General features: G+C 32.2%; 1 protein-coding gene across 1 annotated transcript; it reads left to right on the top strand.

Annotated features, from left to right (window-relative positions):
• The first annotated feature begins 85 nt into the window (after positions 1 to 85).
• On the top strand, positions 86 to 7,184 carry LOC146534092 (E3 ubiquitin-protein ligase RNF25). Its single transcript, XM_085195107.1, has 7 exons — positions 86 to 240; positions 313 to 619; positions 1,545 to 1,763; positions 1,893 to 2,009; positions 2,954 to 3,073; positions 3,592 to 3,737; positions 4,240 to 7,184. Exons 1-7 carry the CDS (start codon positions 218 to 220, stop codon positions 4,289 to 4,291), a joined length of 984 nt encoding a protein of 327 aa, XP_085051233.1. The 5' UTR covers positions 86 to 217; the 3' UTR covers positions 4,292 to 7,184.
• The last annotated feature ends 3,669 nt before the right edge of the window (positions 7,185 to 10,853 follow it).

The following is a 10,853-nucleotide window of genomic DNA, read 5'->3' as shown; positions in this document are numbered from 1 at the left end:
AATCTGTAGTATTACATTATGCTAGTGTCGCCATATTCTCTTCATTCTAGTTATTTAATCTGTGGCTCAGACAGCTTGATTGATTTTCTCAGGACGGCCCAGGGACCAGCTGTTTATTGCACCGACTGCATTGCGCCTGCCTGAACTGAATGCACTTGAAAAAAAATATTCTAGACCCAGCCCAAATTAAACCCTAGCCAGTCCACCCATAGCCATCATGACGGCAACTGTCGACAACCGGTGTGTAATATAATATTCACTACTTTTCCTAGTTTCATTATTATTTTTCATTAATAAACAAACAATTTACAGAGTTTATGACGAGCTCGAAGCTCTCGAAGCTATTTTAATTGAAGATCTTGCTGTGAAGAATGAACAAGGCGTACCTAATATAATAGAGACTGTTGTCCATCCTTCAACTGGGGATAATGTCGATCAACAGTACGTCTGTTTAACATTAGAGGTCAAACTATCCCCTGATTATCCTGAAAGTAGCCCTGAAGTGTTTCTCAGAAATCCTAGAGGGTTAGATGATAAATTTTTGTCTAAAATCGAAGCTAAAATAAAAGAAAAATTGGATAGGCATGTCGGAAATCCGATTGTTTTTGAATTGATAGAGGTAAGTGTATTTTTTTGTATATAATATATGAATATTATTGTATATATACAGTATAAAAAATCAGCTCTACGCTGTATCCCGCACACAGCAGGGTAGGCAAAGGTATTTTTTTTTTAATACAGTATAAAGCATTTTACCAAATTAAATAAGAATTAGCTAATTCCTTTCGGTATCTGATATTGTTATTATAAGTAAAAACTATAATATTAATAATAGCAGTCTAATCAATCATCACAATGTATCCTGCGTACAACAAGGTGTGCAGAGGAAACCTAGTTTTAAGACACTCTGTTCCTTATTTACTGCCAAATTCTAGAGGTATTATGTCTTGAGTGGTGAAATTCAATGCTGCGCTCTACCTCAGCACTAAAGCAAAGGAATAATAATATTAAGTATTTAATTTCCTTGAACCCTCAACCTGTCACATTTACAGTCACACTTTACATGTGTTACTTTTATATTAATAATACCAATAACTACATAATATGAATTAGACATCATTTTTAAAATAGTATATATTTTATGTGTTAAAGGTGTGTTGATTTTAGAAATAACATACAAGTACATTTCTTTAATATACAAGAACAATTTTTAATTTAAAAAAGAATTATGATATATATATATCTAAAATTTATTATTTCTGAAAAATCACTTGATGTTTTTAAGGCTTTTTATGTTATAAATTCTTTTTGTTTGGCATGTTATTCTAAGAAATTACAGAATTTTTAAGCACTTTTAAATTATTTTTTATTATGTAACATGTGTATGATTGTTTAGATTATGTTTTGTTATCTGAGGGTTCCTCATGTTTTTTATGTGATCTTCCTCCAGTATCATTGATACTAAGTACTTGAAGGTCAACCAAGGTATGACCACCACCTCTTTTACCACTCACTCTTGCCATTAAGTAATTATTTAATTCTAGATTGTTCGTGAATATCTAACACAATGCAATCTGCCAAGCGGTCAATGCGTGATATGCCTTCATGGCTTTGTCAAAGGAGATGTCTTCATCAAGACACCCTGTTATCATCATTTCCACAGCCACTGCCTCTCGAAACACCTGATAAGCAGCAAGCAGTATTATATGGAAGAGATGGAAAAGCTGCCGAACTGGCAGAGAGCTCAGGCTAAACCATATCAAGTAATTAATTTTATTATACAAAAATGTAGTATTTTATTTCTATTGGAAGATGAAATTGTACATTGTTTTTATATAATTTTGCCATATATTTAGCAACTTACTTTTTATTACTATAATTTTTTTTTACAGCAAACTTGCCCAGTTTGCCGCTGCAAGCTATCGTTTGATGAGAAAGCTTTAGAACAAGCGCCTCCACCAGTGGACTCCGTAAATGCGCCGCCATTCGAATTGACTCCCGAACTGAAAGTAAGTGTTGGAGGATCAGGAAAGTATGTTTTACATACCTTAAAAAAGAAATCATAATTTTATTCTGCTATTTTATTTCTATTTGTTTATTTTTTTACTTTGTTTATCTTTTATCTCACAGCTCCATGAATAGAGAATAGATATTAGAAAGGAAAATTAAGTAGTATTATTACTGTATTAAATAGTTTGTAATGTCTATAGATTAGAAAGTTATTCTTATATTATTTAAAGGATATACTAAAATATAAATTATTTGGTACATTTCAAGGCAACTTGTTTGTACCTTTTTTGTATTTACCATTATCAATATTAGCCGCATAAGTATTATAATACTTTTAAGCAGAAGGAAAGTGACAAATAACTTTTTTATTACAAAAATCCTATCTATGTAACAACAATATGCATAAAATTCGTGTATATAAAAACTAAACTGCTTTCAAGTCAATTAATATTGAAGTTACGTTTACAATGTACTGTGTGTTTCAATCGATTTTTTACACATACATTCTAAAATAAGCCATAATGCAGCTTAATATCGAGGTCACCTTGATGCTACTCCAATTATACAAAATGTAAACCCGCTCCAAAAAGCGTTACGTAATATAATATTGTGTAGAAAATATATCTATCGCGAATATTCGTAATGTCTGACCATTTAACAGACTAACGTGTTCAGTAGAAAAACTGAAAAACTGAACGAAGTGGTATATTTGGCAAGTATGTTCAGTAGATATGGAAGATACGAGATGGATGTGGAAAAACTTAGTGGTCGAAGCGCTTGGATGACCTCCTAGAGGCTCGAGTTCGAACCCTGCTAGGATAATTTTAATAAGTTTTTTGAAAAATGATTTTTCTTACTCAGATGTATAATAACACTTAAATGTAAAATATATTGTTTAATTAATGATTTCGTTTATTAGAAGATTTTTCTAATATTTACGCAGGAATTGCAAGAACGTATGGCGGATGTGCTCGCCCGTCAGATCGAACGTGGAGGAGTGGTGGGCTTCGGTGACGATGGACCACCACTACTGACTATTTCTACACCTGAGGATAGAGAAGAGGTTGATATTTAACTTTTAGATTTCATAACAAATATTTTTTTATGTTCACGTTGTATGCCGCATATAGAACGGTGAGCTGAGGGAGTGTTAAGACACTCTGTTCTCCACTTGCCGCAGAGTTTTCGAGACATTGCTTATTGAGTAACGAAACTCAACGCCGCGCCTTATTTGTTGTTTACCATAGGGAGGAAAATTAAAATATTCAATTATTAAGTCTCCCTAGTGGGAATCAAATCAACTACATTCGCGTTTACAGTCGCACACCGTGCCAATGCATGCACAATTTTAAATGCTAAAGTCAAATGTTATGTATTATTAATTATTGGAATATTAAAATATATGTAATTGTTTCTAACAACTTATTGCTGATAACAAATCAATAAATAGCTTCTAATGTTGAGGTATGAGCTTAAAATTCTTTCGATATAATACTTCGTTACTTTTTAAAAACAGTTATTTATTATAAAATCTAAACTAATAACAAATTACTATAATAAACGTTCTGAAACATTCCACAGGAGCCCAAAGAGGCTAAAGCTGCTACTCCATCTACTAGTGGCACTACTCCTACTGCCTCAGCGAAACCGGAACCGAGTTCCCCCCGCGCCGGACCCAGCACTTCTTCTGATAATGCATCAGATCAACCGTATCGTGGGCCATATCGGTAAGATATTTTTATTATGAAAATTTTATTTCCTATTTTTCAAGGCCGTCTTGGTGCAGGGACACAAGGGTGTAACCGTAACGCGAAGATTGTGTGTTCATTCCCCACTCGAGGAAAAGTTTTATAGTTTAATTTCTTCGCTTTGGTCCCAAGACTAAATCCCAGCGTTGAGTTCCGCCACTCAACACTCAATGCCTCGAAAAGTTCGGCGGAAAGGTCCCCCCTTTGGAGTGTCTTAACACTAGGTTCTCTGCCTGCCTTGCTATATGCGGAATTTAATGTGAAGCTGATTTTCTATTTATATATGTTATAATTTTTTACGTTCAAATTATATTCAATACCCCTCTTTTCGAGACATGAGTTTCGTGAGGCGAAATGCAACGCAGTGCTTTGCCCTCTTACCAGAGCCATTAAATGAAAATATTATATAATTATTTTCCCTAACTCGAAATCGCACCTCCAGCCACATATGTATTATTGGTAATAATCTTTTTGTGCATAGTGGATTCAACCGTCGCGGCAAGCCAGGACGCCGCGGGCGAGGCGCGCGGTGACCCGCTTCTCCCCCGCCCGAGTCGCCCGTCGCCTAGCGCAAACGCCCTCACCAGCCGACATCGACACCGACGCTGACACCACCGACACTAGTGTCTGATGACTTCCTCGTTTATCATGACCCCTTGGTACCATTATTACTTGTTGGTCTTCATTTGACACCACTAACACTAGTGTCTGTTTATCATCTCTTGCTATTTGCATTGTTAATCGTAGACAATTTTCTTGTTACACCACCGACACTAGTGTATGTTGACCGCCTCATTGGTTATGATAACTTATTACTTGTTGGTTTTCTTTGGATTTATGATTGCCTGGTAGTTTTATTTTTAATAACACTACTGTTCCTTACAACACTAGTGACTATTGACTTCTTAATAGATTATGGTCTCCTGTTATTTCCGTTACAATCACATTCTATGAGTTTGGAACTTTTACTTGGTCTTGTATTCTATGTTCGCCTGGTACTTTCATTGCTTAGGTTACCAACGGTTATAATAGAATTATTATTAGTAGTAATACTGGTAAGGGGAACAACAAAAATCTTTGTAATTTATAATTGCCTCGTACATGGAAGTTTAATGGTACCAAAATTTTTCATAGAATCAGTTCTGCCAACAGTTATTATTATATTGTTGCCATTAGCGATATTTCATCAAATATTATTTTCAAATCGAATAGCAACGTCGATTTATAAAGATCCATTTATTATAACTACGAGTATATTAGATTTTTTAACAATTATTATATTTATATCGATTGCTCATTTCGAATTTATAGATCAATTTTTAAATATGGTATTCAATTTTGCCTTTATTATCTGTATCAAGGGTCATGTGAACAATATACGTAAGAACATACGAACTTTAAACGTAAAATGGAATGTTCTAAAACGTCATATCGGAAACAGCTTTAATGAGAAACAATACTCTACAATATATTTATACAAATTTGTGGGATCGAAATTCCTGTATGTGCCATATTTTAATAATAAATATATTTTTTTGTTGACCGACCTAAGTCGGATTTTCTCGAGACTGACTATTTACCTTAATGCGTACGCCATTTCGTTCCTGCCGCATTTATTCCTATTTATATTAATTATAATTAAGATTTTTTTTGTCGATATTTTCTAAATGTTTATATTTTTTTCTTATGGGAAAAATTTTTATGCTGCGAACGCTAATAAATGTTAAGTAACCTTTTTTTACATAAAATCTATTGGATAATAAGATAATGTATTGGAAAAAATTCTAAAAGATTTTTTTACAATGGCACTCGAAAGTACACGGTACTTATATACGAATATTCCTATATTCAATTTTATACCTTTATATCTAGTTATGTATTTCAAATATAACTTTACATTTTCATACGCACAAATAGAATATTTTGTTCCTTTGTTTAAGTACTTCTCCCAATCTCCAAATTATTTTATTTTCATTTAAAAACAATCGATTTATTTCCTAATAATCGCAATCCAAGGCCGTCTTACTTAATACAGAACTTCGATTCCACAAACGAGTATAAATTCAAGTAAAATCATAAAACCTGGTTCTTTTTAGGACGTAACCATAAAAATTGAAAAAAAAAGAAAAAAATTAACGCCTTTAAAGAACCTAAGCAAAGGTGGTGTTACTTAAAAAACAGATTTGCAAAGGGCGATGGGGCACAAAATAAATTAATAATAGTTCGTTTTCTTCAATTATATTATTAACTGTAACGGTCCTAGTCAACCCCTAGATTCCACTTAAATGTTGTTATAAAAAAAAGTAAGTGTCAAATTGGCTTGTCAACGCTATTTAATAAAACTGTATTTTTTTTACATACGTAGCGTTTTGTTATCTTTTTTATAATATTTAAAACATAAATTTCATAGTTTTTTTATTTATTATTCATAAGATTTAGAAAGGTATAGATAGTTTTGATGAAGAGTTCAATTTCAATATCCTTTTTTTTGTGATTTATAAACCTATATTTATGTTTACATTTAGTAGATTTTCTTTGTTTATTTTTGGATAACATTATTTTTCTATTTTATAGTGTTTATTTGAATTATAATTCATTTATTATAATTAAAGCGTTATATAATTCACGAGAGATGAATTGTTTATTTTTATTATATGTATGGAGGTTGTGTTTAGTGTTTACCGTTCGATATTAAATATGGTGTTTCATAATAATTGTAAGCTATGTTTCATTATGAATGTAATGCAAGGACACACTTGCTACTAAGTATGATTATAAAGCAGTTAAAACATTCCATTTCAGTGAATGTACAGTACGACCGATCTGTCGTGGCCGTCTTTCAATTAGGTTTTCTAAGCTTTTGCGCTTTGTTCACTTGGGAGAAAAATAATAAAAAAATTGAAATTACTTAAAATAAATCTACGCAGCTCTCTACAGATTATTTTATGGCGGCCACGACTCGTCAACCTTACTATATATTTTTTTTTCATTTGAATGACGCGGATTTGCTTCGGGAGATGGATAAGTACTTAACAATTTTCACATTGTTTTTAATATTATTTGAATCTCCGCTATTGCTTCTAGTTTTAGGGTAATTTAAAAATTTCATCGTTTTAATGTTTGATTATTTGATCAGATCTGCAATTTCATATTAAAATAGCGAAATAAATGATAATATTCATTAACAGACTTGTACTTTCTGAATTATACCATCATTAATAATTATTAACACTTTAATTATAATTAAAATGTAATTTATTTTAATTGTAATTAATGCGATCTGTTCAAATAATCTAACGGTAGAGTAGTGTCTTTTGTCGTCATATAATAATTATATGCTTAGCCGTGCGTCTAACGTTAACCGGTATACTGTCAGTTTTGTCTCTGTGCGTAGAATTTGATAGATCAATAAACTTACCAAAGATATTGGTGTTTTATTTGAAAATCCTTTATTTTAATGTACGGCTATGATTAAAATTGTATTTTAATCTCCTAAATACTTAATCTTGTGTATTTTTGTTTTTGTGATACAAATAAATTAGGTATGTTTGATAGAAAATATTATTATTGTAAACTAACGACCCGATTGCGGCTTCGCCCGGCCCGGCTTGTACTTATCTGAATTACACAGTACAAACAGCGATAAGTTACAGTTTTATTGTAAGTATAGAAAAATTCATCAAACGCGTTTAAAATTTCGCGAATTCACTACTCAACACGCAATTTCTCTAGAATTTTAGCGTGAAGCTAATAAAAAAGTGAAGATTAAGAATATTAGGTTCCCTCTGCCTGCTCTACTATATATGATACAGCGTGAAGCAACAGCAGAAAAAAATATTGCTTCTTAAGAATTTTGTTATAATTTTCACCTTGTCGCAAATAAGGTAGCAACCTTCGAAGTTCATTTCCGCACAATAGAAGCGGTCATTTGCATGTCCGAATGTCCTATTATAGGTCTGTTTGATTCCTACCGTTTGGTTTAAACGCGTTCCAATAATTCAAAGGAATTATTTATATTTTAATAGCGTGCCTAGATGATTCGATAGGTAGTAGTAGGTTCGATTCCACATTTACACCATATGTTTAGAATATAATTTACTTTGTTTTATAGCCAAATAGTAACTTAAGAAAAACTCAAGTGATGTACTTCCTTCCGTTTTCAATCTGGAGATTAGTAACCAATACATATAAATTTGGATGATTTTTACCCTTCACTTCATGCCAAATTTCAGAATTGTAGGTCCACGGGAAGTACCATATAAATTTTGATTTTGAAACGAAATGCATAAATTTTTGTATCTTTTGATTGCGTGGACTGAGAAGCTTAATTTTATTCTGTGCTTCAAGGGTCCATATGATAGACCTAAATACTTAATATTAGTTTCAGATTGATACCCCACGCGATCTCAAAGTGACCCTTAAGGGTTCCGTTTTCACCTTTTGAGATACAATATAATACTTAAAAGCAGTGATCATACAGTAGCACTATTATAACGGAGGTGGATAGTGAGGGTTCTTCAGTGGGATGGAAGTAGAACGGGTGGTATAATGCGAGGTATTATATTATCTGTTACACTATCATTTAATAAATTAGACACTACAATAAATGTTATTAAATAAGATCTTCAAGCTAATTCAGCCACTTTAAAAAACGAAAGCTAGAATCATCCCACACCGCACTCCAAACGATAGGTACGTCGCATTTACAAATAAGAAGAGAAAGTAATCCTCCGATAAAATAACTAGTTAAAAAGGATTTTTAAAAGTTAGAAAGCTAAATAAATCATTGCAGATAAGGAAAGACTATTTGAAATCTTAAATTCTTTATTCTAAGAAGTATATCTGTGAGATATAGTGTTACATTTTCTAAATATACATTAATTTTCACTCGTTTCGCCTTGCTGATTAAATATGGTATTGGGTCCCATCATTTACCTATCTCTTTCATTACTTATCATCACTTACTTATCTCTTTCATTTTATTTTTATTGGACTCCAGTCTTTCAAGTGGGATTCGAACGTACACCTATAGCATTAAGTAAATCTAAACTGCGCCACAACGGCGTCTAGTACATTATTACTAAAAGCATTGAAGTATTTAGAGATATGTTCGTGTAAAACTTGTTTTTTTTTTATAAATTTTCGGGGTAATTTTTTTTGTTGTTCCGGGTTGGGCACTAGACTATTCTGGGGTGGGCACAGCCCCCCTGGACCCCCCTCTTCTATCGCCCATGACTAAAAGCTACTAAACATCTCAAGCAATATGTCACATACTTAATGTACGTGCGTTCAAATTTCTTTTCTATTTACATTGAAAGGGTGACTCACCAGACGGATATGGCCATCCGAGGATATTTGATGAGTAATATGAATATAATAAGGTTTGTTCTGTGCTTGGAAGTTCGCCATTTTGCTACAGTGTGTATGACCTTTATTGCCTAATGTGGAATATGTTTATATGTATCGATAAAAGGTTGTGTTGCTTTAGAATAATAAGAATAATAGTAGTTTTTATATAAATAATGAAGTAAACGTGGTAGTTGTGGATTCGATTCTCATTCGGATGATTGCTTAATTAACTGGCGAGACAAAGCCGAGCAATTCCTTTTATATTTAGGTATTACCTGTTTTTCGATACGAAATATTCAATAATGAAACGGAAAGCTAATACTAGGTTATATCTGTGTGGAAAGTAGACGGAAGCACGAAGCTACTTTTTAGACTTTATTAAGCGACTAAGAAAAGTAATATATATTATTTATAGTGAGTATAAAACACAAATTGCCTCATTTTATATTAATGTAAATAAAAGATGACACCATCGGTACAGTTGGGATGCGGGAGACATTGTGTAAAAAATCTTATAAATATGTCAAATTACGAGACAAAAACCAGTTCGACAAGTTAAATGTAAGTACTGTAGCTACTGTATTTTATAATATAATGCATATCAGAATATTTACTTATGTGTACTATATTATTTATTTATGTGTACCTAACACATTTATATATATATATTTTTAGTACTATATAATGAAAACATTTATGGTGAATATTGTCCTTTTTTAAAATTAAACATATTTTTAGAATTCGCCTGAAAATGGGGAACGCTGTGTTTTAACACTAGGTTCACCCTCCTGTGTGAGGGATGCAGCGTGAAGCTAAAAAACATCACATATTAATGCTATTATTTACTTAAATAGACTTATATGCTTACCGTTTAAGTTAATTAGGTAAGGTTGCCTATAAAAATAATATTTTTAAGGTGGAGCGAGTCCATTCGCAACTTTTATGGTTGTCATAACGAGCTGTGTGGTTTTCACCCACATGCATAGAAAATATTAGTTTTTATATGAAGTTATATACAAAAATTTTTGGGAGCTTGGCATTTTATAAAATCTATATAATAATATTTAGATAATTTGTTTATTATTCCAATTTAATTCAAAAAGTAAGTAAATAATTACCTACAACTACTTTAATGCATATTGGTTGTACCCGCAAATGATATAGGTATGATGAGCAAATAGCAACAATATAACAATTCACTCTTAGATGTATCCTATCCTTGGATTGGTTGCCTGGAAGAGATCACTTTTAGTGATGAGGCCGCCTTTGTGCATTTTATATACCAAATAATCATTGTAATTCTTGTAAATGTACAATAAAGATTTTTATCTTATCTTAATTCACTGTTATTTTTTAAGATACTCGTTTTCCCATTTTCCACTCAATTCATTGTATGTTGAGTGCAAGAACTCAACACAGCGCTTTGTGTTGTTACCAGAGCGAGTAAATTAATATACTCAATTCATTTTGCCGAATTCTCACTAGCGAACTCGAGCCTATAAGCATCGCGATTCCACGACTACCTAAAGAGAAACTATTATGTATTCTATAATAATACGTCATAACCACTTCTCAAGCTTTAGCTTTAAATGTATTGCTGGATAAGTCGCAGGACAACTCTTGCAGACAACTACAATAATTATATGCATATAATTTGCAAGAATAACTTAGCTCACAAATATGATAAATTGAAATGGCAAATTTGGCTAATCTTAAGAATTTCCTTTTAAGCTTCCATACTAAAAA

The sequence above is a fragment of the Heliconius melpomene genome, chromosome 12 (genome assembly GCF_056956725.1).
Source record: "Heliconius melpomene rosina isolate 202511_hmr_F chromosome 12, ASM5695672v1, whole genome shotgun sequence".
In the NCBI taxonomy this organism is placed as follows: Eukaryota; Metazoa; Arthropoda; class Insecta; order Lepidoptera; family Nymphalidae; genus Heliconius; species Heliconius melpomene.
This window is presented reverse-complemented; position numbering and strand designations above follow the sequence as displayed.